The sequence below is a fragment of the Hylobates moloch genome, unplaced genomic scaffold, assembly GCF_009828535.3.
Source record: "Hylobates moloch isolate HMO894 unplaced genomic scaffold, HMol_V3 SCAFFOLD_19, whole genome shotgun sequence".
NCBI classification, from domain to species: Eukaryota; Metazoa; Chordata; class Mammalia; order Primates; family Hylobatidae; genus Hylobates; species Hylobates moloch.
Genome location: NW_026652294.1, coordinates 16,150,923 through 16,178,916, shown reverse-complemented (window position 1 = coordinate 16,178,916; position 27,994 = coordinate 16,150,923). Strand labels below are relative to the sequence as shown.

The window sequence follows — 27,994 nt, the reverse complement described above, 5'->3', positions numbered from 1 at the left end:
AAGCCAAGCTTAAAAACAATTCATAAACCATTACACAATCACCCAGTGGGACATCCATCAAGCTCTCTGTGGCAGCCTCCCGCAGGCGCAGCAACCCCACCTCATCCACACCCTGCTTCGCGCTGTACTAGTGCTCTGCACTAACTGCAGCTCCTCACAGTGAACTCTCCAAAAGCAACAGTTGGCTCTTCACACAGCCAGCAGGCACTCATGCTTGTGGAAATGGACTTCTTATAACAGATGAGGACAGCCAGATTCTGAATTCCACATAGAAATTGCTGAATCTCATCCCCACTCTGCCAGGAATCTTTGAAGAAACGACTGTAAATCGTTAATGCAGGCAGACGATGAGGGAAAGACTAAACAGATGTATATTTTATTTCATCTGCTAAATGTCAGAGAGCAATTTAGACACACATTCCACTAAGCATCAAAGGCCCTCGTAGTCTCGGTGGAAGGACAAACTCCAGCTCCACATCACTGGTTTAAGTTTCTTCCTCTGAAAGACATAAAAAATGTAAGAGAAATGAGCCAGGTTGTGTGATATGACATTCACTTTCTTTTCTGAACCTCTGCTGGACTGTGTATGAGTTTTCAACACTTCCACTCAGAAGTTAAGCCTTTCAGATGCTCACAGGGCCAGGCAGGTATTTCCCTCAGTCACCAGCTGGTGGAGCAGGAGAGATAACTTTCAGGCTATTTAACCCGGAGCGGAGCTTTTCCCTCTAGGCCAGCGGCTTTAATCTGGGACTTCCCTCATCTTTCTCTACCTCTGCCACAGTCCAGCCACTTCTCTAGAACACTGCTATCCTCCCCAACCACTTGATGTGATCTAAAGGCTCTGGAAGAAGCTCTTGGAGCCAAAGTGAATGCTTCTTCATACTTAAGTCTCAGGGAATTCTCGAAGTTTTATCAAGGTTAAAGATCACAATGGCTACAGAACTTGCTCCCGTGCTAGCCCGCAGATCACTCTAGACCTCAGAAAGTGGGCTGCTACCTACCTTCTTCTTCCTCTTCTTCCTCCTCCTCTTCCTCCTCGTCTTCATCAGAGCTGAAGGTGCCATCAGGGAGGCTGTAGACACGGATGACCTGCTTGTTGGGGTCCTTGAGGATGAGGTATTTGCCCTCCTCCAGCTTCATGCAGATGTCAATGACGCAGCGTAAAATGCCCCAGGCATTCTCCACACTCAGGTTGATCTGGCTGGCAAACTCATTAGGCTTGAACTGCTGGGTGCCCAGGATGACGTGGCGTGAGGAGTCTTTCACATGGTACCGAGACACATAACTAAGGGGGAAGGGGTATCAGTGGTCAGAGCAGGGCAGCACAGAGACAGCAACACTTGGGATCAAATGTCAATTAAATGGTGATACCTGGTCCACTGCTATTCTCTTTTTTTCTTTCTTTTTGAGACGGAGTCTGGCTCTGTTGCCCAGGCTGGAGTACAGTGGCGCCATCTCGGCTCACTGCAAGCTCCGCCTCCTGGGTTCACACCATTCTCCTGCCTCAGCCTCCCAAGTAGCTGGGACTACAGGCGCCCGCCACTACACCCGGCTAATTTTTTGTATTTTTAGTAGAGACGGGGTTTCATTGTGTTAGCCAGGATGGTCTCGATCTCCTGACCTCGTGATCCGCCAGCCTCGGCCTCCCAAAGTGCTGGGATTACAGGCGTGAGCCACCGCGCCTGGCAGTCCACTGCTATTTTCAAGGGAAAGGGAAAACATCGTCTTCTGAGTTCTCAGTTCTGGATTTCACTGACACCATTGCCCTAGTTCAGGACTCCATTCAGCATGCCTACTGTTTGGCATTTGTCTCCTAACTGACCCCTCCATCTCTACCCCACCCCTGGATTTATCTCTGCCAATCAATTGTCCAGTACACGGGGAGGGGAGGGTCAACCCCCCTACCCAGACCCTTCCTTTCACAAGATCAGCTGCCAGCTCCTGCACAGGAATCTCACCCAAGCTTGAGGTACTCAGATCCAGCCAGCAAAGCACAGCAGGTCCACCGGGCCAACTTGTAGCTGTTGTTCTTCAGTTCCGTGGCAATGACGGCCCCTCGCTGAGAGTCCAGCTTCTGACGCCAGTCAACGCCGTTACAGTGCTGCAGGAGAGCCCCATTAGAGAAACAGAAGCAAGCTCCAAATGCCCAAGGTGCTGGGACCTCCTCTGGCAGAGAAGGAACTCCCCAGTCTGCTTGCTTAGAAAGTGGGTAGGTATGCACTAAATCTTACCATTTAAGAGACAAAGACATAGTCCCTTCCCTTGCACAGCCTGCCACACAGCAGGCACTCAACTACTTACAATTCCTCTCTTCTAAAAGCTCACCTAGACAGGGAATGATGGGCGGACACACACGGACACACACACACACACACACTTTAGAAGTGCCATATAAATAGCAGAGACAAGTGTTTACTATGTGTTGCATGGTAAGGAAGGGCTTCACAGAGGATGTGTAACAGTGAGCCAAGTGGATAATATTGGCACAAGTGCAGGTGCAGACAGGAGGTCTTGATCTGAGAGGCATGGTGGGATAGGAAAGACAGGCGGAGTTGGCCTTAGATGGGGGTGGAAGCCTGCAGTGGGTGCAAAGCTGAGTCTGACATCTTACATAAATGCACACACAGTAGAAAAGGACCCCAGAGAGATCCTCTTTTCTACCCATATCATTTGTAGATGTGGGAAGTTGAACCCAGAGTGAAATGACTGGTCAAAGGTCTCATGACAGAGGTTCCCAAACTTTCTTCGTTCATGGCAACCACAGGGCAAAAGAAATACTCAAGAATTCCTTTTATTTTTTTTGAGACGGAATTTTGTTCTTGTTGCCCAGGGTGGAGTGCAGTGGCATGATCTGGGCTCACTGCAACCTCTGCCTCCAGGGTTCAAGCGATTCTCCTGCCTCAGCCTCCCTAGTAGCTGGGATTACAGGTGCCCGCCACCACGTCCAGCTAATTTTCGTATTTTTGGTAGAGACGGGGTTTCGCCATGTTGGCCAGGCTGCTCTCGAACTCTTGACCTCAGGTGATCTGCTCGCCTCGGCCTCCCAAAGTGCTGGGATTACAGGCGTGAGCCACCGTGCCCGGCCAAGAATTCCTTTTATTTAGTTAGGTTCAAACCATGTAGTAGTATTCTGACAAGATGTCTCTGTGTTTCCCTAAAAAATTTAAAATATCCTGCAGCACGCCTGTGAGTTTGCTGTGGCACATTTTTTTGAGATAGGGTCTCACTATGTTGCCCAAGCTGGTGAGTTCAGGATTTGAACTCCTGAACCCAAGTGATCCTCCCACTTCAGCCTCCTGAGTAGCTGGGACTATAGGTGCATACTACTGTGTGCAGCTTGCTGGGGCACGTTAGACTCCTTCTCCCAATCTGTGCTGCTGATGAAGCATGTATTGGACAATTGATTGGCAGAGATAAATCAAATATAGAAGTTGGGTGGAGGTAGAGAGATCAGTTAGGAGACAAATGTCAGACAGGCATGATGAATGGGGCCCTGAGCTAGGACAATGATATCAGGGAAATCCAGGATGGAGTCAGAAGACAGCAAAGCCTTCTATTTTGCTAACAGCAAATGTAAAAAAGGAGTTGGAGATGTTGGAGCTCAGAGCTCCAACGCTGATGGACAGCTGGCCCAGAGGCAATGACGGGACTCGGGACACATGGAAGGGGAAGGTGTTTTAGCAGAAAAACAATGGAAGTATAATAAATCAGAGTAGATTTGAGAAATCATTTTCAAAGAGTTCATGGTTGAGGCCTGGGGTAGGCAGAATTCTAAGATGACCCCCAGTGACCCTTGCCCTTGCAGAATCTCCTCCCCTAGACTGTGGGCAGAACCTATGGCTAGGACCAAGTGTCACCCCCATGATTATGCTACCTTGTATGTCAAAAGGGATTTTGCAGATGTAAGGCCCCAAATCAGTTAACCTTAATATACACTACCTGGCTGGGCCTCATCCAACCGTATGAGTCTCTTAAATCTAGGTGTAGAGGTCAGAGACAGAGGAAGTTAGAAACCTGAAGGACGAGAAGGATCTGATGCGCTGTTGCTAGCTTGGAGATGGAGGGGGCCATGTGACAAGGAATGCAGGTGGCCTCTAGGTGCTGAGAGAGACTCCCAGCTGACAGCTGGAAGGGGGATGGAGGCCTCAGTCATCTACCTGCAGGGAAATGAGCTCTACCCTCAATGAGAATGGGCTTGGAAGTGGCTTTTCTTTCAGAACCTCTGGATGAGAACTCAGTTCTATTTCTATTGACACCATGATTTCTGCCTTGTTTGGATTTGTGTCCCCACCCAAATCGCATGTCAAATTGTAAACCCCAATTTTGGAGGAGGAGCATGGTGGGAGGTGACTGGATCATGGGGGCGGATTTCCCCCTTTGGCACTATTCTTGTGATAGAGTTCTCAAGAGATCTGGTTGTTTAAGTGTATAGCAACTTTCCCCTCTCTCTTTCTCCTGCTCTGGCCATGTCACATGTGCCTGCTTCTCCTTTGCTTTCTGCCACCATTGCAGGTTTCCTGAGGCCTCCTCAGCCACGCTGCCTCTAGAGCCTGCAGAACTGTGAGCCAATTAAACCCTTTTCTTTATAAATTACCCACTCTCAGGCATTTCTTTACAGCAGTGTGAGAATGGACTAATACAAGGACCAAGCACACAGCACTGGACTTCTAACTTACAAAACCGTGAGCTAATAAATCGGTATTGTTAGGCCAGGCGCGGTGGCTCACGCCTGTAATCCCAGCACTTTGGGAGGCTGAGGTAGGCGGATCACCTGAGGCCGGGACTTCAAGACCAGTCTGACCAACACGGAGAAACCCCGTCTCCACTAAAAATACAAAATTAGCTGGGTGTGGTGGCGCATGCCTATAACCCCAGTTACTCGGGAGGCTGAGGCAGGAGAATCGCTTGAACCCGGGAGGCAGAAGCTGCGGTGAGCTGAGATCGCCCTGTTGCACTCCAGCCTGGGCAACAAGAGCGAAACTTAAAATAAAAAATAAAAATAAAATAAATAAATCGGTATTAAGTCACTAAGTTTCTGTTAATTTGTTATGGTGCGAAAGAAAACTAATACAAAGTTGTATAATACAGAAGTACGTATGGCAAAGAGCTGTCCAGGTGACTCCACTGGGGTCAAAAAGGAGGGGAGCCAGCAAAGACGACATGCGAAGGGAACAGGGAAACAGGTGAGACCAGAGTAACGCGGTAACACAGAGGGCAAAACGACACAGGCACGACGGCCCTGAATGCTTTGGGGAGCTTACCAGGAAAAGTTCAAAAAAAGGCCACTGGCCCCAGAGGGAGGTCACAGCAAACCTTTCAGTGTGCTCTTTCAACAGGTGATGTGGGCGGGGGCGGCTGGGGAGGGGTGGGGTGGAAATAGAAAGAGGAGGAAAAGTGAAGGAAGCATGTTTCTTTCAAGGTGCCTCTGAAGAGTCAATTCTGAGCCAGATCTTAGAATCCATGAGTTCCAGAAATGAGGAATTGGAAAAAAGGTATGAAAAGATTGAAGGCAGTGGCTGAGTCTATGAAAGAAGAGGTCAAAAAGAAGAACGGCCAGACTTACAGGAAGACTGCCAACCCAGATGATAAGGAGAGGAAAACATTAGATGCTCAGGGAGCAGAAGCCAACAGGAGGCCACAATGGAACAGAGATAAGAAAGTACTGGAAGAAGGGAGTTAACTGGTTCCTGTGTAAAAAACAAGCAGAAAAGTTCTTAACATAGTTCTACACACACAGTCATGCTCTTTCTCAGCAAGGAACTAAGCAGAGGAAAAAACTCACAAGACAAAAAAAACATCCAGGTAGCTCTATAAGTAACGAAAGGGGATAAGAAACAGTTTATACAACCTAGCCTGCATAAACAGGCACTGTAGGGAATAGAGACGTGGTGTCACCAGAGGGTGATGGAGATGTAGGCTCACCCTGGAATCCCATTCATTGAGTGTCTTGATGTTGATGAAGGACACTTCCCCGTTGGCTCCAGTCATGACGCCATCGTGCTCACAACGGACAATAAGGTCAATATCGTCTCCAAGCTTCCACCTGCGGTAACTGCAGCGAAGAAGAAACTCACGTGGTCACTGGGGATTCTATAGAGTGGGGCCCGTGCTCCAATCTGGTCACAATACCCACCAGAGAGGTGACCTACCGGTACGCAACAGAGGCGATTTCATTCTTATCCATGTCGTCCTCCACAAATGGGTTTGGGTTGGGGAAGTTGTATCTTTCCTTCCCCTGCAAAAACAAAGGTGTCACAAGACAGAGCTAACTTTGCTGACAAGGCCAAGGCCAATCAGTCAGACCCAGCACCTCTGCTTAGTTGCAGCTGTGGCCAGGTTCCTGGGGCCCTTGATGGGGCTCTGAGCTCGCTGCCTGTTTTGTGCCTACTTGACCCCTCCCAACTGTTAGCACCTGATGAATTAGAACAATGAGTTAGTAACCATGCCCATCTCTACTTCTTTTTTTTGCCACGGTACACATCACCATTTGATGTAAATCAATTATTATTTATTGTTCACTGTGTTTCCTCCTCCACTATCATGAAATTCTGTAAGGGCGGGAACTTTGTTCAAAGTCAGAGAGCCTGACCTCCAAGCCCAGGCATGTAACTCCCCTGCTAAAGGTGGGGACTGCGTCTGTCCTGCTCAGTCCCACAACCCAAATGCTCCACAAACAGCAGCTGATTAAATAAGAATGAATCAATGCCCAGAGACTCGTTTCCTCACCATTCTCAAGCACTGCTGGGAGAAATTGTGGTTGATGTAGGTTGCCTCCATGGCCAGGTTGCGGGGTGAATTGAAGGAATTACCTTCATCTTGAGGGGGCTCATTGGCAGTCTCACTCACTGTCAGGAGGTCTGCAAAAGCGTGGCATGGTCACTCACCATGCAATAAAGAGTCACTGACAATGTGTGCAGCGCTGTGGGGAGATGTGGAGAGGCAAACAACACAAGTCCTTCCTTCAAAGAACCGCCCTCTCCTAAAGTGGGTCTCCCTGGTGTGGAACACATAAGCGGGGGAGTGGGGCAGCTGCTCCAGGATAACTCAAGATACTGTCCAACATTCAATTCAATCACACAGTAACGAAGCTGTCCCTTTTCAATTGTTTTGGATTCCTCAAGAGAATGATTTTGCAAGCTTTTTAATAAAGACCTCAGGCTTCAGGCTCAGAATATAAACACGTTTTTTTTTTTTTGAGATGGAGTCTTGCTCTGTCACCCAGGTTGGAGTGCAGTGGTGCCACCTTGGCTCACTGCAACCTCTGCCTCTTGGGTTCAAGCGATTCTCCTGCCTCAGCCTCCTAAGTAGCTGGGATTACATGTGTCCACCACCACATCTGGCTAATTTTTGTATTTTTAGTAGAGACCAGGTTTCAACACGTTGGCCAGGCTTGGTCTCGATCTCCTGATGTCAAGTGATTCTCCGCTTTGGCCTCCCAAAGTGGCAGGATTACAGGTGTGAGCCACCGTGTCCAGCCTGTTTTGTTAATTTTTGAGTGACATGGTTTTCCTTTATGGTGTATAAATACATATATGTATGGCATAAAATATATATGTGTATATACTGTAAGCAAACACTGAAGAAGGTATGCAAAATGGCAAAAGTCGAAAAAGGGGTATTTACATGAATAACATTTGGGCCGGGTGCGTTGGCTCACACCTCTAATCGCAGCGCTTTGGGAGGCCAAGGCTGATGGATCACTTGAGGCCAGGAGTTCGAGACCAGCCTGGCCAACATGGTGAAACCGTCTCTACTAAAAATACAGAAAGTGGCCAGGCATAGTGACACATGCCTGTAATCTCAGCTATTCGGGAGGCTGAGGCAGAAGAATCACTTGAACGTGGGAGGCAGAGGCTGCAGTGAGCCAAGACTGTGCCATTGCACTCCAGCCTGGGTGACAGAGTGAGACTCTCTGTCTCAATTTAAAAAAAAAAAAAAAAAAAAAGGCTGGCACGGTGGCCTGTAATCCCATCACTTTGGGAGGCTGAGGCGGGCAGATCACGAGATTGAGACCACCCTGGCTAACACAGTGAAACCCTGTCTCTACTAAAAATACAAAAACAAAATTAGCCAGGCATGGTGGTAGGTGCCTGTAGTCCCAGCTACTTGGGAGGCTAAGGCGGGAGAATGGTGTGAACCCGGGAGGCGGAGCTTGCAGTGAGCCGAGATCGTGCCACTGCGCTCCAGCCTGGGTGACAGAGCGAGACTCCATATCAAAAAAAAAAAAGCAACATTTGGAAGCCTGCTATCAGGGTGCTGTGAGGACTCCAAAAGCTGAGGCCTCAAGCAGGTACTGCAGTGAGTCTCTTCTCCTAACCTCTAAAGAGCCTGGGAGATTCAGACCCTGCTGCTGTCAATGCCCTTGGGAAGACGGACCACTTTCTATCCATTCTCTAGTACCAGAGACTTGTTCTGTACCAACAAAAATACTCAATGCCTTTTAGTCGTTTCCCAGGCACGCCTCTTACCAAAGTCAGAGTTGTCTCTCTTGTCAAAGAAGAGTTTGGACCCAACTCTCTGGACGACAATATCCCAGGAATACACTGAGCGGGTACAGCTCATCAGCGTGGCCAGGATGGCATCAGTGGCAAACACATTCCCCTGAGTTTTTGCCAGCTGCGGAGGATCAAAGAGAGAAGATGGAAAGACACTCCCAGCTCTCACTGCCCACTCACATGGATGGGAAAGAACTCCTTTGCTGACCACATAAATCCTTAATAAGGAGGCCACACCTCATTTACCAAAAACGCTACAGCCAGTGAGCCAGCAAGTTTCGGGTGGCAGTGGCACTGCAGCCCCCTAAGCACCTGCTAGATTCCAGCCAAGTGCTTCAGATGCTTTCACCTTTGCCCCAATGGTACGTGCTATGTACATCTACCCCTTTTTGCAGATGAGAGAACTAAAGATCCAGAGACTAAGCCAGGAAGCGCGGCAGAACCGGGCTTCAAGTCCAGCTGTGCTTAACATCCACATTTCCAGTCTACCTGGCAAAGTGCTTTTACATATAATACATACATCATTCCCATGTCTTCTGTTCTTTCTGCAGCTTCAGCTGTATAAGCCGACAGCATTCCTAACAAGTGGGAGAGGGGCAGAAGGAGGCGCACACCTTGCGGATGACAGGGTCATCTGTGGTGGTGACAGTGTGGAAGATGCGCTTGATGCTGCGCAGTGGCTTCTCACTCCTCGTGGTGATACGGTCAAAGGCTTTGTCGTAGTATTCTAGGGCCCCACAACACTCACTGTGGGAAGAGCAGGCAAAGACACGCAAAGTAAGGGAGATAATCCCCACTATTTTCTTTTAAGCCATAGATCCAGAAGTCTTATCCAAAAGTCTAAAAGAGGTGGAAAGCAATCTCTGGCCAGAACAGGAGATGAATCCTCAGTGCTTGCTCAGTTCCTGTCCACTTAGCTCCTGGCATAGAACACAGCAAGCACAACTCATCCAGCCCAACGCCCCATTTTAAAGGTAGGGCGACTGAAGCTAAGACAGGAGATGACTAGTTACAGAGGCACCTGGGTAGGCTGACTTCTGGTCTGGTGCTCTGGTTTCCCACTACCTAAGTTCCACCTACTTGTCCTTTGAGGTAAGGAGCTATTTGAAATGTCAGGAGAAGCAAAGATTCTCCTGAAGAATTGCTGTGTTTCTTTTCCTGCCAAGAGTTTTACAACTTAATCTTATTGCTCTTTTGCTCAGGATGCCAGGAAACAGAAATATACAGTTTAATAATCAGCAAATTCCATTCTGCTTTCTTTCTCTTTCTGCCAAAAGAGTTGTATAACTCATTTCTTCTTTGCTCAGGATGCCAGGAAGTTGAAAAGAAGTTTGCAGTCAATGAACTTCTGCTTTTCCCCTTGGTCTTGATTTTTTTTTTTTGAGATGGGGAGTTTCGCTCTTGTTGCCCAGGCTGGAGTGCAACGGCCAGATCTCAGCTCACTGCAACCTCCACCTCCACGGTTTAAGCGATTCTCGTGCCTCGTCCTCCTGAGTAGCTGGAATTACAGGTGTGTGCCACCACGCCCGGCTAATTTTTTGTATTTTTAGTAGAGACTGGGTTTCACCATGTTGGCCAGGCTGGTCTTGAACTCCTGACCTCAGATAACCCACTGCGCCTGTCCGGTCTTGATTTTTTTCAAACACCTCTTTTAACCTTATGAAATGTGTTTTGAGTAAGTGGCTTCAAAGCCTTTTTGGAAATACTAGGGCTTAAGAAAATACCCATCACCAGCTGGTCCACACACATAAGAGCAGGGTAGAAAGTAGTAAAAGATGCTGCTTACATGTCCTGTGGCTCTGATACTTCCAAGTAGCGCATCTTCATCAACTGAGGAAAATCCATTTCCTCTTTCACCTCCCAGTCACTACGAACTTCAACTGAAGAGTCTCGGGGTTTCTGCAGTTGAAAACCATTAGAGGAAAAAAAGTTACAGTACATACAAAACATAAATAAAAGACAGGCTAAAATTATGAAGAGCTGGCCTGGTGCAGCAGCTCATGTCTGTAGTCCCAGCACTTTGGGAAGCTGAGGCAGGAGGATCGCTTGAGCCCAGGAATTTGAGGCTGCAGTGAGCTATGACTGCACCACTGCACTCCAGCCTGAGTGACATGAGATCCTGTCTCAAACAACCACCACACAAAATGGAGGGGCTCAGTGGCTCATACCTGTGATCCCAGGACTTTGGGAGGCCAAGGTGGGCAAGATCACCTGAGGTCATGAGTTTGAGACCAGCCTGTCCAACATGGTGAAACTCCATCTCTACTAAAAATACAAAAATTAGCCAGGCATGGTGATGCATGCCTCTAATCGCAGCCTCGGGAGGCTGAGGCAGGAGAATAGCTTGAATCTGGGAGGTGGAGGTTGCAGTGAGCTGAGATAGCACCACTGCACTCCAGCCTGGGTGACAGAGCAAGACTCCATCTCAATAAGAGAGAGAAAAGAAAAAGAGCTTTTATTCAATAAATGGAGTGATGGAGTGCTGACTGTTTTATAAGACAGAATCCCTGACTCCCAGGAATTTATGGTTTGGAAGAGGACCAAACGGATCAAAAGTTCAAAAACAAATGGGGTTCCACTCCCAGGTAATGATGTCACCTGATGAACATGTAGCAGGTCCTTTATATTTCTCTCGGGGTATTAACTATTCATGATACAGCATCATATCCAACAAAATGTAGTTTCGCTTTTGCTTACACGTGTTCTGTTCTCAGAATGCCCACACAAGCACACACAGGTGAATGTTCACAGCAGCATCAGTAATAGTCGGAAAGTGAAAAGCGAATGTTCATCAGCGTGTAAATGGCTCAAAGCAATGTGATGTATCAATTCAAAGGACTCTTATTTGGCAATAAACAAGAAATGAAGCTCATTTGGGCTGGGTGTGGTGCCTCACGCCTGTAATCCCAGCACTTTGGGAGGCTGAGGTGGGCAGATCATCTGAGGTCAGGAGTTTGAAACCAGCTGGGCTGACATGGCAAAACCGTCTCTACAAAACAAATGACAAAAAAAAAAAAAAAAAAAGCCAGACGTGTTGGCGTGCGCCTGTAATCCTAGCTACTTGGGAGGCTGAGGCATGAGAATCACTTCAACCTGGGAGGCGGAGGTTGCAGTGAGCCAAGATCGTGCCACTGGCACTGCAGCTTGGGTGACAGAGTGAGATTCCATCTTTAAAAAAAAAAAAAAAAAAAACAACCAACAACAGATGAAGTACAGCTGACCTTGAGCAACATGGGTTTGAAGTACGTGGGTCTACTTATATGCAGATTTGCTTCAAACAAACATGGACTGAAAATACAAGCCGGGCGCAGTGGCACATGTCTGTAACCCCAGCACTTTGGGAGGCTGAGGTGGGCGGACTGCTTGAGCTTAGGAGTTTGAGACCAGCCTGGGGAACATGGCAAAACCCCATCTCTACAAAAAATACAAAAATTAGCCAGGCGTGGTGGTGCACGCCTGTAGTCTCAGCTACTCAGAAGGCTGAGGTGGGAGGATCACTTGAACCCAGCAGGCAGAGGTTGCAATTGGCTAAGATCATGCAACTGAACTCCAGCTTAGGTGACAGAGCGAGACCCTGTCTCAAAACAGAAAAAAAAAAAAAAAAAGAAAGAAAAAGAAAAAGAAAAAACAGTACTCTTGGGATGCAAACCTCGAGTATATGGAGGGCCGACTTTTCATATATGTGGCTACCACAGGCCGAATGTGGGACTTGAGAATGTGTAGACTTTCATATACTGAAGGACAACGGTACCGACACATGCTATGGATGACTCTTGAAAACATGCTAAATAAAAGCTTCTAGTTACAAAACACCACATATTGTATGATTCCATTTATGTAAAATGTCTAGAACAAAAAATCCAGAAAACAGATTCGTAGCTGCCTAGGGGCTGGGGGATTGGGGGTGTTGGCGTTTGGGTGTGCCTCCTGGAATTCATTTGGCAATCTGGTTGCTACTGCAGCAGTGTCAGGAGGCAGGGCCTTTAAGAGATTAGGTTGTTAAAAGGAATAAATGCCTCATGCCCTTCTCTCAGGAATGGGCTAACTACCCGAAGTTTAGCCCTTTTCTCTGTCGCACCCTCCTCCCCCTTCTGCTTTTTCTGCCATGCTATCAAGCAGCATGAGGCCCTCACCACATGTGGCTCCTGATCCAGGACTTCCCAGTCTCCAGAACCACGAGCTAAAGAAACCACTTTATAACTTACCCACTCTCAGGTATTCTGTCCTAGCAACAGAAAACAGATCAAGACAGGGTGACTGCTAAAGGGTAAGGGATTCTTTTGAGGGTGATGAAAATGGTCTGAAATTGACCAGTTACAGAACTCTTCAAATATATTAAAAACCACTAAACTGTACGGTATGTGAAGTATATCTCATCTAAGCTATTAATAAAGACAACCAAATAAACAGAACCAAATTCCAAGGCAGAATTCTGGTATAAATACATTACCTGTGATTTCTGATCCCATTTCTGCCTAACCCCAAATTGTTTCTGGAACTTTTTCTGCAGTCGAATGCGTTCTCTGGAAAGATAGAAATATGATCTCAGTGCAGACCTTTAAATCAGTGGCTTCTCCAAAAGGCACATGCTGCCATTCTCTTCAGCTATACCTTGCCATCACCACTAACTCCTTTAAACTATGAAAAATGGGCTTAGAGAAAGGAAGAGACCCAGACGGTGCACACTGGAGGTGCTAGAAAAGGCACACTTCCTCCAAATACTGACCAGATGATTTCACTATCAGTGACTGTTCACTGATAGCTCCAATATGGGGTGTAGTGGCTGCTGGACCACGCAACACCAGGAGGCTCACAGGACCAGCACACATGGGGCTTCCTGGAGTTGACCCACAGCAGAACTGAGCCCAGGTAAGCTCCAGAGCCTCTTCTTGCCTGCCTGTGTTTCCCTTTAGTGCGCATGACCAGCACAAGGAGTTAGTTTCCTGCCCATGCTATCTGCCATGAACCAGCCTGAGAACGACAAGCTAAAAGGGGGCTTAACTGGTTGTAAAAAGTATTTTCCTTTTTTGCAATGGTGGGGAAGACAACCATCCTCCTGCTTTGGTCCTATGGTTTCCAAATACGGCCAGTCTGGGAACGGTGTCTTGTTCCAGCAGGATGAAAATCTCACCTCTCTTTCTGTTTGGCACTCTTAGGCAGGATCTGCAGGTTGAACTGCAACATGTTCCGACGATCTTTGTCTCTGCGGAGGTTCCTCTGGGCATCAGCAAGAAACATCCGTGTTAAAATCTTGGAGATTTGGCTCACAATAGGCAGAACAAGTGGGAGGTCTCTGGAGTAAATTTAGGATGCCAAATCCCAAGTTTCACATCTTACTCTGTGCTTTCACTCTACGGCATCAACAGCTTGGGGGTGTTAGGGGGTAAGTACTTGGACTTCGCTTAGACTTACACTCCCATGATATATTCTTCACTGAAGTATGTTTACTCGGTCTCATTAGATTTAATGAGTTTGCCTCTTTAAGTAATAATAGGCAACCTGACTGGACCATCTACTAATAAAGTCTGCACACAGCAATTAAGTGTGGTAACAGGCACGGGTGCACCTTCTTATCCAGCACAAATGTTTTTAGCATACAAGTCTGATGTCCTAGCTACTGGCAAACAGAAATATAAACTATTTAAATGCATCCCTGATCCTAGTGCAGGTTCACCTTGGTACCACTTGTTATATGGAACAGTGACCTGAGAGATTCACTAGAAGACCTATAATATGCTTCCCTCTCTCATTAGGAGTCACAAGGTAGCATTTTTTAGCAGGTGATGGCCAACAGTAATAGCCCCAAGATGGTGTAGTTGCTGGCTCTTAGCCTACCTGGGCAAATCTCATCCGATTCCGCTGGTAGGCTGTCTTCTGTGTGCGCGCTGTATCCACCAGCTGGAAGCTACTTTCATCTTCCTCGTGGAAATAGGCATATTGACTCCCACCACCAAACTGAGAAGAGTACTTATCTGGAGGCAAAGGTGATGGCATGTAGTAACTACACCCACAGACTTTACCAGATACGCACCAGTCTAAAGCCTTGCTATTTCAAGTGTGGTCGAGACCTGCAGCATTGGCTGAAAGCTTGTTAGACACACAGACTCACAGTCCCACCCCATACCCACTGAATCAGAACCAGCATTTTAACAAGATCCCCAGGGATTCATATGCACATTCAATTTTGAAAAACTCTGGCCTAAAGAACTTTCTAAGCCAAGAATCTGAAGGACTCAAGCTAACCCATTTCACTCTCTGCTTTATTGTGTGAGAATCTGAGGTATTTATTGCTAACCACCATCTCCATTATCAGGGGCCCAAGGCAGGTATGTCTAATAGATCACGAGATACTTTCTTGCCAATCTCAGCCTCAGCTATCCTAACTTAGTTCTCCAGGCAGCCACCTCCAACCATCTGAAATGGCACAGAGAAAAAGCCTTTTTATGGTACCAGGATCTTAAAACCAGGGGTTTTATTTTTATTTTTTATTTTTTGGAGACAGGGTCTGGCTCTGTCACCAGGCTGGAGTGCAGTGGCATGATCTTGGCTGATGCAACCTCTGCTTTCTGGGTTCAAGTGATTCTCCTGCCTCAGCCTCCCGCGTAGCTGGGATTACAGGCGCACGCCACCATGCCCAGCTAATGTTTTCAACAGGTTTTTAAAAGGGCCCAGGCCGGGTGCGGTGGCTCACGCTTGTAATCCCAGCACTTTGGGAGGCCGAGGCGGGTGGATCACGAGGTCAGGAGATCGAGACCACGGTGAAACCCCGTCTCTACTAAAAATACAAAAAAATTAGCCGGGCGTGGTGGCGGGCGCCTGTAGTCCCAGCTACTCGGAGAGGCTGAGGCAGGAGAATGGCGTGAACCCGGGAGGCGGAGCTTGCAGTGAGCCGGATTGCGCCACTGCACTCCAGCCTGGGTGACAGAGCGAGAAAAAATAAAAAATAAAAAAAAAATAAAAGGGCCCAAAACCCCATTTTAATAGGCTAGACCTCTTTAATGAATGGTCTAAGTTTTGAGGGCTATTTCCAAAAATGTGGTTATTGTTAAAGTCCAGACTACATCCCTAAAAGTTACGAATTATTGTTAACAGTTCCTTCCTATTCTAAAAAGCTTTCAGATGAAGATCATTAGAATAAAGAACAACTCTCCCAAGGCCCTGATTGGGGCATTCAGTTGCAGAAACACTTACTTGTGTACCTCTTATCTTGGTACGTGGCTCCTGTCCAGTCTGCAACCTATGAAGAACAACAAGACAGAGAATGCACAGGTCAACCAGGCAAGTTTCTGCAGACTCACAAATCCCTGAGAGCGAGAGGACAGCGTGGAAGAATCTCAGAATTCGGCTCGTGAGTTCTCAATTTAGTGTTGTGAACTTGTGAGTTCACAAGTACAGAATTTACGGCTCGTGAGTTCTTCCCCCCAACCCAGAGGAAGCGGGAGGGCAGTTTACGACAGCGCCGGTCGTGTTTACGGCGACGACCGCTGCGCGCGCATCTTCCCTCTTTTCCTGGTTTCTCAGAGTGCTACTGCTAACGTGGTGCCCGGCCCGCACCATCTGTTGCCATCCCGGCCGGCCGAGGCCGTTACAGGTGAGCGGCGTGTTTCATAGGTTCCTGCGGACCTCCGGAGCCGGCTCGGACTAGGTCCAGCCTTCGGGGGCCTCCCGGAAGAGACCTTAGTCCCTTCCTGCTGTTGCCGTCCCTCCGCTGGGCGGGGCAGGAGTCCACTTTCGGGGGCCCCACGTCCGGCACACTACTGGACGCGGGACAACACCTGGTGGGTGAGGTCACAACACCTCTGTAAGTGCCCAGCTCTTCTATGACTACACCCAGAGATAACCTTCCTCAGCTGGCATCCCTATAAGAAATTCAGGAGTTAAGATTTTGAGACAATAAAATCTAAACAGAGACTCGAGAGTAGCAGCCACAGCTGCAAAGATTCAGATTCCTGCTGACAGGCATGTACCTTTCCTAGCCGATCTCCTTTGCTGAACGGCTGGTAGGGCATATCCCGAAACTGTTCGGGAACCGCACAGGGACCCCAGCCTGAGGGGTTGTCCTGGATCACGGGTGTCATGAACTTTGCCATCTTCCAAAACCTGAAAAATATAAATCATGTGAGTAGCAGCATGAACGGAGGCCTCAGAGTACAAAAAGCCCTCCACGTGAAGTAAGCAAAGACATAAGGATAGAACTCAAAAAGCAACAAACAAAATGGAACCCTCAACTGTTGAGCAACTACTACTGTTTTTTTGCTAATTATATTGTGAATATGTACTTAAAACTGAGAAGAATGCAAACAAAATTGATTTTCCATATTTCATTAATTCCACGCCACTCTCTTTTTACTGTAACATCTTTAAAATGAGGCTTCACCTCGTGCTTGACAGAGTGTCATATTGATTGGTAGTTTTTCTTTTTTTGTGTTACGTGTTTAAAAAAGTTTAATGGTGTCACAGATTTGACAAAATGTACTACTGTTTTTTCTTTTTTTTGAAACGGAGTCTCGCTCTGTGGCCCAGGCTGGAGTGCAGTGGTGCGATCTCGGCTCACTGCAAGCTCCGCCTCCCGGGTTCAAGCCATTCTCTTGCCTCAGCCTCCCGAGTAGCTGGGACTACAGGCGTCTGCCACCATGCCCGGCTAATTTTTTGTAGTTTTAGTAGAAACAGGGTTTCATCGTGTTAGCCAGGAAGGTCTTGATCTCCTGACTTCGTGATCCGCCCACCTCAGCCTCCCAAAGTGCTGGGATTACAGGCGTGAGCCACCGCGCCCGGCCTTGTTTTTTCAAATATATAACCTTGTTTTGGTTCTGAGATATACCTTCACCAATTCATACAAACTCAACCTCCCTAAGACTTAGTAGTCTTTTTTTTCTTTTTTTTTTTTCAGACAGCGTCTCATTTTGTCACCCATGCTGGAGTGCAGTGGCATGCAACCTCCGCCTCCCGGGTTCAAGCGATTTTCCTGCCTCAGCCTCCTGAGTAGCTGGGATTACAGGTAAGCGCCGCCTGGCTATTTTCTGTGTTTTTAGTAGATCAAATCTACTCCTCTATCCTAGCCTCCAGTTTCACAAAAAAGGGAAGGTAACCTATGCACTGTGAATTCCTAAGAACAGGGGCCAAACACCGCTCAGCCTGGCACCCCAAGACCCCACTCAAAAAGTCAGGGAGTCTTCGGCCACTTCAGAAAGACCTTGTTGTTACCTCTCCGTCTTAACCCAGATGAGTTTCAAGTGACAAATTCACCCAGCTCATGAGCACTGAGCAGGGCCTAGGGCCAGGGACCTCACCCACAAGGTCTTGTCCCCCGTCCAGTAGTGTGCCGGACGTGGGGCCCCCGAAAGTGGACTCCTGCCCCGCCCAGCAGAGGAACGGCAACAGCAGGAAGGGACTAAGAGAGGTCTCTTCCGGGAGGCCCCCGAAGGCTGGACCTAGTCCGAGCCGGCTCCGGAGGTCCGCAGGAACCTATGAAACACGCCGCTCACCTGTGACGGCCTCGGCCGGCCGGGATGGCAACAGATGGTGCGGGCCGAGCACCGCGTTAGCAATAGTACTCTGAGAAACCAGGAAAAGAGGGAAGATGCGCGCGCAGCGGACGCCGCCGTAAACACGACCGGCGCTGTCGTAAACTGCCCTCCCGCTTCCTCTGGGTTGCGGGGAAGAACTCACGAGCCGTAAAGCGAAGGCCCGCCCGGAAATCCGTTACTGCGTTTCGCCGGGCGTCCTCTTTAGCTTCGGAGGGGCAGAGACGCGAGGGGTGTGATTGGTACTACGTCAGGCGGTATCCGGGGACGCCCAAAGAGGGCGTTCATCACTGAAACGTGGCGGCCGAGCCATCTAACCTCGAGGCGGGGAGCGGCTGGCGCCCTTCTGTGTCCCACAGTGCTTCGCGGCACGCCTCAGCCCCCATGTATCCCACAGTCACCCACAACTCGCCGCCTGTTCTACCTGCCTGCTTAGTGTGAAACTCAGCGCAGGGGAGGTCGGTCGGGGTCTTAGGCGGACCTTATTGTTACCCCTCCGCCTTTATAGTTGTGGAAACAGGCTCAGAGGTGCCGAGTGACCTGCCTAGATCAGACCCTAGGGTTAGAACCCTAAACCTGCCTAGATCAGTTTAGGGTTCTAACCGCCAGAGTTCAAAGCATACTTCCACAGTTCTCAAACTTAATTGTAGGACAGGGATTTCTGGAACACCGTTTTTATTTATTTTTATTTATTTTTTGAGACAGGGTCTCGCTCTGTCGCCCAGGCTGAAATGTAGTGGCAGGATCACGGCTTATTGCACCTTCGACTTCCCAGGCGCAAGCGATCCTCCCAGTTCAGCCTCCTGAGTAGCTGGGTGTACACAGGCACGCACCACCACGCCTGCCTATTTTTTGTGTTTTTGGTACAGATGGGGTTTTGCCATGTTGCTCAGGCTGGTCTCAAACTCCTGAGCTCAACAGTCCACCCACCTGGGCTAGGGTTACAGGCATGAGTCACTGTACCCGGCCAGCTAATTATTTTTAAAAATTTTGTAGAGACAGGGTCTCACTATGTTGCCCAGGCTGGTCTTTAACTCCTGGTCTAAAGTGGTCCTCTCGCCTTAGCGTCCGGAGCAGCTGAGGCTACAGGTGCATGCCACCAAGCCTGGCTAATTTTTTTTTTTAGATGGGAGTCTTGCTCTGTCTTCCAGGCTGGAGTGGAGTGCAGTGGCACTATCTCAGTTCACTGCAACCTCTGCATCCCAGGTTCAGGTGATTCTCCTGCTTCAGCCTCCCGAGTAGCTGGAATTGCTGGCGTGTACCACCATGCCCGGCTACTTTTTGTTTTAGTAGAGACAGCGTTTCACCTTGCTGACCAGGCTGGTCTCGAACTCCTGACCTCAGGTGATCTACCGACCTCGGCCTCCCAACGTGCTAGGATTACAGGTGTGAGCCACTGTGCCCGGCTGCCTGGCTAATTAAAAAAAAAAAAAAACTTTTGTGGAGACGAAGTCTCATCATGTTGCCAAGGCTGGTCTTGAACTCCTGGGCTCAAGCAGTCCTCCTGTCTCGGTCTCCCAAAGTGCTGGGATTACGGGCGTGAGCCACCACACCTGACCAGGATAGTATTTTTAAAAATTCAGATTCTGGGTCTCATTTTGATAGATTATATGGATATATTTATGCTGGAGCCCAGGAGCTCCGCGTTAACTGTGATTCCGAAGTGACGACTTGGGAACTGCTTTATTACAGTAGATAACAGTGCTGTCCTCTCAGCAACTCCCAGGCTATAGAGTTCCTCCTGGTGTCTTTCTTTCGGAGTTTTAAAACAATGAAAGATAATCTGAGGGCATGACTTGATTCAAACCTCAGATCCTTTCTACCTGACATAGGTTTCCTTAGCCTCCTAGCATGTCTTCTTTATTAGAAAATATACCTGATGTCTAGGCTCTGCCACATTCTTCTTTCTTTCTTTCTTTTTTTTTTTTTTTTTGAGACAGAGTCTCGCTGTCGCCCAGGCTGGAGTGCGGTGGCACGATCTCGGGTCACTGCAGGCTCCGCCTCCCGGGTTCACGCCATTCTCCTGCCTCAGCCCCCCGAGTAGCTGGGACTACTGGCGCCCGCCACCTCGCCCGGCTAATTTTTTGTATTTTTAGTAGAGACGGGGTTTCACCGTGTTAGCCAGGATGGTCTCGATCTCCTGACCTCGTGATCCGCCCACCTCGGCCTCCCAAAGTGCTGGGATTACAGGCGTGAGCCACCGCACCCGGCTCTTTCTTTTTTTTTTGAGACGGAGTCTCGCTCTGTTGCCAGGCTGGAGTGCAGTGGTGCGATCTCAGCTCACTGCAACCGCCACCTCCCGGGTTCAAGTGATTCTCCTGTCTCTGCCTCCTGAGTAGCTGGGAATACAGGCATGCGCCACCATGCCCAGCTAATTTTTGTATTTTTAGTAGAGACAAGGTTTCACCATGTTGGCCAGGATGGTCTCAATCCCTTGAACTTGTGATCCCCTGGCCTCGGCCTCCCAAATTGTTGGGATTACAGGCATAAGCCACTGCGCCCAGCCAGCTCTGCCACTTGATAGCTATGTGTGGCCTTCACATTCCTTGCCTTGTTTCCTTATTTGTAAATTGAAGATGATAATTAGAGGGCACGCTAAGGGTTAAAGTAAATGTATGTGAAAGGACTTAGTAATTCCATTTATCATTTGGGTGAACTTGGACAGGTTATTCAACCTCTTTTTTTTTTTTTGTGACAGAGTCTCGCTCTGTTGCCCAGGCTGGAGTGCAGTGGTGAGATCTTGGCTCACTGCAACCTCTGCCTCCCAGTTTCAAGCAATTATCTGTCCCAGCCTCCCGAGTAGCTAGGATTACAGGTGCCCACCACCATGTCTGGCTAATTTTTTGTAGTGTTAGTAGAGATGGGGTTTCGCCATGTTGGTCGGGCTGGTCTCGAACTCCTGACCTTGTGATCCGCCCGCCTCGGCCTCTCAAAGTGCTGGGATTACAGGCGTGAGCCACTGCACCCGGCCTATTCAACCTCTCTAAACCTGCTTATTCATCTGAAAAATGAGAATGCTAATAGCAGCACCTATTTCCATAAGCTCTCTCCCAACTGCTTATTTTTTTTTTCCCAATTTTTGTTAATGGTGTCTGGTGAATTGTGCCCAGTGGAAAACCTTGTAGTCATCATTGGTAGTTCCTTTTTCCTTCCCTCCAACATTTAGTTCTTCACTATGTTCTCTTTATTCTACTTGCACAATGCATCTTAAATGCTATCACTTTTTTTTTTTTTTTTTTTTGAGACAGAGTCTTGCCCCGTCGCCCAGGCTGGTGTGCAGTGGCACGATCTTGGCTCACTGCAACCTCTGTCTCCCGGGTTCAAGCAATTCTCCTGCCTCAGCCTCCCAAGTAGCTGGGATTACAGGTGTGTGCCACCATGCCCGCCTAATTTTTTGTATCTTTAGTAGAGATGGGGTTTCTCCATGTTGGTCAGGCTGGTCTCGAACTCTTGACCTTGTAATCCATCCGCCTCGGCCTCCCAAAGTGCTGGGATTACAGACATGAGCCACTGTGCCCAGCCGAATGCTATCACTTTTTATCTCCATCTCACATCACGCTTGGATACACTCTTGCTGCTCTAGGGTTTCTTCTCTATATGGTGGTCAAAGGAATCTGTCCACAACCTTCTAGTAGCTTCCTATTATATGCTTAGAGGGAAATATGAATATCTTTTTGTGGCCTGTGTGGTCACTGTCTACCTTTGTTATTTTTTAAATTTTTATTTCTTTGAGACAGGGTCTTGCTCTGTTGCCCAGGCTGGAGTGCAGTGGTGTGATCATGGCTCACTGCAGTCTTGACCTTTTGGGCTCAAGCGATCCTCCCACCTCAGCCTCCGAGTAGGTGGGACTAGAGGCTTATTCTGCCACTCCTGGCTAATTTTTAATTTTTTGTAGAAATGGAGTCTCACTATGTTGCCCCAGCTGGTCTTGAACTCCTAGGCTTAAGCCATCCTCCAGCCTTGGCCTCCCAATATGCTGGGATTACAGGTGTGAGCCACCTCGCCTGGCCTCTGGTCTACCTCTAGCCACCATATTCTTCTTGTGCCTTAAATACACCAAGCTTCTTTCTTACTTTTTCTTTTTTTTTTTGAAACAGAGTCTAGCTCTGTTGTCCAGCCTGGAGTGCAGTGGTGTGATCTTGGCTCACTGCAACCTCTGCCTCTGGGGTTCATGTGATTCTCCTGCCTCAGCCTCCCAAGTAGCTGGAACTACAGGTGTGTGCCACCACACCAGGCTAGTTTTTGTATTTTTAGTAGAGACGGGGATTCACCATGTTGGCCAGGCTGGTCTCAAACTCCTGACCTCCAGTGATCCATCCACGTTGGCCTCCCAAAGTGCTGGGATTACAGGCGTGAGCCACTGTGCCCAGCCCACCAGCCTTCTTTCCATCTCAGCAGGGCCTCTGCACTTTACGTTCTTTCTGCATGGCACATTCTTCCCCCAGGTTTCCTGGTAGTTGAATTGGTCTCATCATCTATGCCTCTGCTTGAGAGTTGACTCCTTATGCAGGTCTTTTCTGACCATCATTTCTAAAATAAGTGATTGTATTAGTCCATTTTCATGCTGCTGACAAAGACATACCGGAGACTGGGAAATTTACAAAAGAAAGAGGTTTAATGGACTTACAGTTCTACATGGCTGGGGAGGCCTCACAATCATGGCAGAAGGCAAGGAGGAGCAAGTCACATTTTACATGGATGGTAGCAGGCAAAGAGAGAGCGCTTGTGTAGGGGAACTCCCCCTTTTAAATTAGTCAGATCTTGAGAGACTTATTCACTATCATGAGAACAGCATGGGAAAGACCCACCCCCATGATTCGATTACCTCCCACTGGGTCCCTCTCACAGCACATGGGAATTGAAGATGAGATTTTGGTGAGGACACAGCCAAAGCGTATCACTGGCATAGAGTAGGTGCTTAAGTAGGTGCTTACTGACTGAGTTAATGAATAAAAGAATCTGGCCAGTGGCAGTGTCTCATGCCTGTAATCCCAGCACTTTGAGAGGCCAAGGCGGGCAGATCACCTGAGGTCAGGAGTTTGAGACCAGCCTGGCCAAAATGGTGAAATCCTGTCTCTACTAAAAAACAAAAATTAGCCAGGTGTAGTGGAAGGCACCCTGTGATCCCAGCTACCTGGGAGGCGGAGGTTGCAGTGAGCCGAGATCGCACCATTGGACTCCAGCCTAGGCCACAAGAGTGAAACTCCATCTCAAAAAAAAAAAAAAAAAAAGAATCAAAATTGGAGGGCCAGGTGTGATGTCTCATGCCTGTAAACCCAGCACTATGGGAGGCCGAGGCAGGTGGATCACCTGAGGTCAGGAGTTCGAGATCAGCCTGGCCAACATGGTGGAACCTCATCTCTACTAAAAATACAGAAATTAGCCAGGCGTGGTGGTGGGTGCCTATAATCCCAGCTACTGGGGAGGCTAAGGCCGGAGAATTGCTTGAACCTTGTAAGTGGAGGTTGCAGTGAGCCAAGATCACACCACTGCACTCCAGCCTGGGTGACAGAGCAAGAGTCTGTCTAAAAAAAAAAAAAAAAAGAAAATTGATATGAGATTAACTGGCATTAATGAGGGCCACTCCTTGGCAACAGACCTGTTGTATTTATGATCAATAATGTGAGATTCTTGCTTTCAAAGGGCTTCCATTCCAACTGAAGGAATGATGGCAGAAATGTTTTTTCTTTTTTACAATTTTTTAATTTTAATGATATATTTCATTTTACTTAATATCTCCAAAATATTATCACCATATGATATAAAAGCCTTATTAACGGGAATGTTTTACATTCTTTTTTGTGCTAAGTTACCAAAATCTGGTATATATTTCACATGCATAGCATAACTCAGTTTGCACTAGCTATATTTCAAATGTTCAACAGCCACATGTAGCTAATGACTATTATATTGGACAGATCTAAATATAGAGTTTTCCTGAAACTTAAAGACGTTTCATGTGACTAGCAGTCAGTAAGTGTGGACAAGAGAGGCATGAGATGAAGCTGGTGTGGGACAGGCAGCGATAGATCACACAGGGCCTGGTAGGCTTGGGAAGGAGTTTGGATTTTGTACTAATGGCATTAGGTCACCTCCTACAAGAAGTCTTTCCTAATGTTCCAAGAAGAATTAACCACTCCATCTCTTGTGCCACCGTGGCTTTTGATGAAAAACCCAATATGGCACCCAGGATTCTTTATTATATCTTTTAGTATATACATGGCTGATTTCCCCTCAAGGGCAGTGAATATGTCTTTATTCATCTCTTTATTCCCAAGGCCTGGCACACCTCTCAGCATATAATAGGTACTATATGTTTATTGGAAGAGCGAATGAGTGGGGGTGCGAGAATGGATTCCTTCAGATCTATTTTCCAGCTCATTAATTCTCCCTCTAGCTATGTCTCATCTGCTATTTAACACATCCCTTGAGTTTTTCATTTTAACAACTATGTTTTCATTTCTAAAATATCTGTATGGGTTCTTTTTCAAATTTTGCCTGGTCAATTTAGAGTTTCTTCTTATCTCATTTTGTGATTCTACATTTCATATCTTTAAATATTTCATAGTTATTTTATATTCTATACCTAATAGTTCCAATGTATCAAGTGCCTTGGGATCTAAATCTGCTGGTGATTGATTTTCCTGACTCTCACTTATGGTGGCTTATTTTCTTCTGTATCTGATTTTCTTCAGTTGTGAGTTCACGTTTGTTCGATCTTAACCTGTCCTACTTTAGCAGTGGTTTTCAAAGTGTGGTTCCTGGACCAGCACGATAAACAGCACCTGGGAATTTTTTAGAAATGCAAGTTCTAGGGCTGGGCACAGTGGCACATGCCTGTAATCCCAGCACTTTGGGAGGCTGAGGTCGGCAGATCATGAGGTCAGGAGTTCGAGACCAGCCTGACCAACATAGTGAAACCCCATCTCTACTAAAAACACAAAAATTAGCCAGGCATGGTGGCGTGTGCCTGTAATCCAAGCTACTCAGGAGGCTGAGGCAGGAGAATCGCTTGAACCTGGAAGGTCGCGGTGAGCAGAGATCACTCCACTGCACTCCAGCCTGGGCGACAGAGTGAGACTCCGTCTCAAAAAAAAAAAAAAAAATGCAAGTTCTAGATCCCCCATCCCAGACTTGCTAAATGAGAAATGCTGAAAGTGAGGCCCAGTAACCTGTATTTGACAAGCCCTACAGAAGATTCTGACACACACTGGAGTATGAAAACCACTGCTCACAAGATAATTTGGTTTACCTCTTTAGGAAGCCAAGGAGTGCTCCTGACCAGCAGCCACTTTAGTTTTTATTTTTAATTTTTTAGTTTTTTATTGGCTACGCTTTATAAAGGGACCAGCAGTCACTTTAACTTTTTGGGGCTGGGCTTAACCTAGAGTTGCAGGCTCAGCTCTCCTATGCTGCTGCTGGCCTAAGGCTGTTTACTGGCTGTAGTGCTGGTATCATTTGCAGTCAGGGCAACCTTACCTTTAGCGCTGCGTTCTCCACTGCTTTCCCCTCCTGTTCCAGCTCAATATAATTTTGTGGGAGGAGGAGGGGAGGGTTGAAGGAACTGTCTTCAAAGATTTCTGTAATTTACAGTGAACCCAAAAATTACATTAAAAGTCTGTGTTATCCAGGATCGAGCTGTTTTACCATGGGAAAGCCCATCAGAGTACCCAACCCTCCATATGGCCAGAAAGAACAACTCTGTCTGAATACACGAGTTTCAGGGGCTGCTTGTGCCTTCTCTCATTAGGGTTAAAACATGGTCTTAAAGCTGGAGGCCCCCTCTGACCTGACAGCTCCAAGTCCTGAGGACTCCCGTGCCCAGTAATCACCTCCATGGCGAAGCACTGTTCCTGCTCCCACAGGCGGCTATGGGTCCACAGCAGGCTCTAAAAGTGCTCCCACAGCTGGACACGCTGCCCCAGGTCTGGGGGCCACAGCCCGGGGGCAGAGCCAGAGAGGGTGGGAGAGACCATGAGAAAGCTGGTCTCTCCCACACCCGAAAAAAGGACCAGAGTCCCAGCTCAGCGTCAGAGCCAGGTGAGCCCATGTGACCTGCCCACACAGCTGGGAAAGCGGGCCAGGTTTCTGGCCCAGCTCTAGCTGTGGAGTGGGGTGGGATAGGCACGGAGCCAGAAGGCAGGCAGCTGAGCAAATCGCCTCACTCCTCAACTTCTGTCACACAAACACGTGTCATACAAAGCTAGCTAGAGAGAGCCAGCGTGGTGCTTAAGCTTCTCACACAGAGACCACTGAACATAGAGAGGTCTGTTCTATCATCAGGGCCCTACACAGGGTCACAGCCATCTTGGATGCTGGCAAGGTCTGCACTGGCCAATGTGGTTCATGTAACAGGCATCCACCACCTGCAGCATTTGCCACTGAAACCATGACCTATCTGGGCTAAAATGACTCATGAAACAATGTTTGTGCATTTGACAAATGCCTCGATATGGGTAGTTGCTCACATCGCTACAAAACTCTAAAGTCCCAGAGCTTCACACTCTGCAGCTTCCCAATCCATCTTAGAGAATCGGGGGTGGTGATACCATGAACTTCTCTTTTCTAGGTCTACATTTCAACTACGAGCCTTTTCTGGGGTCCCTCCCACCTCAGTGTATACTCTGAACCACCATTCTCTTCCCCCAAATTCTTTACTGTGAGCCCAAAGACAGGTTTTAGGGTCTGTCTCCTGAGAAAACCTTCATGAGCCTGTATGAGTGTGCACAGGCTTGTGTTTTTCTGGGAGAGAGTCTGAAGCTTGAGAAGCCAGAGAGGATTAGCTTCGATTTGTAATGACAGGTGACGATGTTGGGAGAATGGAAAGAGCACTGGACTGAGAGTCCTAAGCTCAGATTTCCAGTCTGGATGTGGCCACCAACCAGCTGAATGACCCCAGGCAAGTGAGTTCCATTCTCTGCTCTGTTTCACCAGATATAAATTCAGAGAGTCGGACCAGATGGTCTCCAAGGTTCATTTGAGCTCTGTTTCTCTGACCTAGGGACCCAGCTGGGGGCAGTGTGTGAAAAATGGCAGCTTCACAGGGGCTGGGCACACGCTGCCTGGCCCAGCGAGGGTGCTCGGCAAAGGACAGAGGGGACCTGCTTTGAGGACTCACTCCTTTTGGATAAGGTGACCGTCCACAGTCACCAGCCCGAAGTGTACTTCGAACAGGTCCTTGAGCATGTACAGCTTCTGCTGCAGGTCCCCCTCGCTCTTGGTGGGTTTGCCATTGATGGCAATGAACGGGCATTCTCCAAACAGGTGAAGGACATACAGGGAGTTGCTGTTTTCCATGGAGAAGCAGGTGTAGGTGTCCGAGAGCTTCTCCAGCATTGTCATGGAGGAGATGATGACCAGGTCTAGGAGGGTGCTGAGCTGGTCCTCTAGGGCAGGGAGCTCTTCTTCCTCATTCTCTGACTGCCCGAACTTCAGCTGCAGACTCTCTTCAAACACCTCATCCATCCAGTAGAAGAGGACCTCTGCGCCCTCAGTGGCCACCAAGACGCACTTCATCTTGGCAAGGAGCACAGTGGAATGTCCAGACAGCCAGAGGTTCAGAAAGAGCTGCGGCAGACAGACTCGGTGACTGCCTCATCGGAGAGCAGCACAACATCCCTGGTCCTGCAAATGCGGAACGCGGCGCACACAGTGCCCTGCCTGCAGGACAGAAATGTTTTCTAAGCTGAAAAAGGGGGACTACAGGTGCCTGCCAGGCCCTCCATATACGTACATCCCCATATGTCTGTGTCTAGAAGTGAGACAACGTTATTTCTGTTTTCTGATTGGCCTTTTTAGTTTTTTGAGACAGAGTCTCCCCCTCTGTTGCCCAGGCTGGAGTGCAGTGGCTTGATCTTGGCTCACTGCAACCTCTGCCTCCGGGGTTCAGGCAATTCTCCTGCCTCAAGCTCTGGAGTAGCTGGAATTACAGGCCTGCACCACCACGCCTGGCTAATGTTTGTATTTTTAGTAGAG

General features: G+C 48.1%; 1 protein-coding gene and 1 pseudogene across 1 annotated transcript; both read right to left on the bottom strand.

Moving 5' to 3' along the window:
- Nucleotides 1–353: 353 nt before the first annotated feature.
- On the bottom strand, nt 354–18,125 carry EIF3D (eukaryotic translation initiation factor 3 subunit D). The gene is made up of 15 exons (XM_032139052.2): nt 17,981–18,125; nt 16,463–16,595; nt 15,687–15,732; nt 14,331–14,467; nt 13,627–13,712; nt 12,946–13,018; nt 10,282–10,394; nt 9,110–9,242; nt 8,469–8,616; nt 6,727–6,857; nt 6,150–6,235; nt 5,923–6,052; nt 1,959–2,101; nt 1,002–1,285; nt 354–499 (listed from the first exon to the last, which is right to left on the bottom strand). Exons 2-15 carry the CDS (start codon nt 16,583–16,585, stop codon nt 486–488), a joined length of 1,647 nt encoding a protein of 548 aa, XP_031994943.1. The 5' UTR covers nt 16,586–16,595; nt 17,981–18,125; the 3' UTR covers nt 354–485.
- Nucleotides 18,037–27,634, bottom strand: LOC116459224 (BLOC-3 complex member HPS1-like; annotated as a pseudogene).
- Between the last annotated feature and the right edge of the window lie 360 nt (nt 27,635–27,994).

What these genes read in the sequence shown, in the direction of transcription:
- EIF3D (XM_032139052.2), bottom strand. Translation starts at nt 16,585, where the DNA reads ATGGCAAAGTTCATGACACCCGTGATCCAGGACAACCCCTCAGGCTGG. An exon ending in GTATCAGAGCCACAGGACAT is followed by an intron (nt 9,243 to 10,281) that starts GTAAGCAGCATC and finishes CTCTTCCCACAG; the next exon opens with TGAGTGTTGTGGGGCCCTAG. An exon ending in ATGACCCTGTCATCCGCAAG is followed by an intron (nt 8,617 to 9,109) that starts GTGTGCGCCTCC and finishes GATCCTCCGCAG; the next exon opens with CTGGCAAAAACTCAGGGGAA.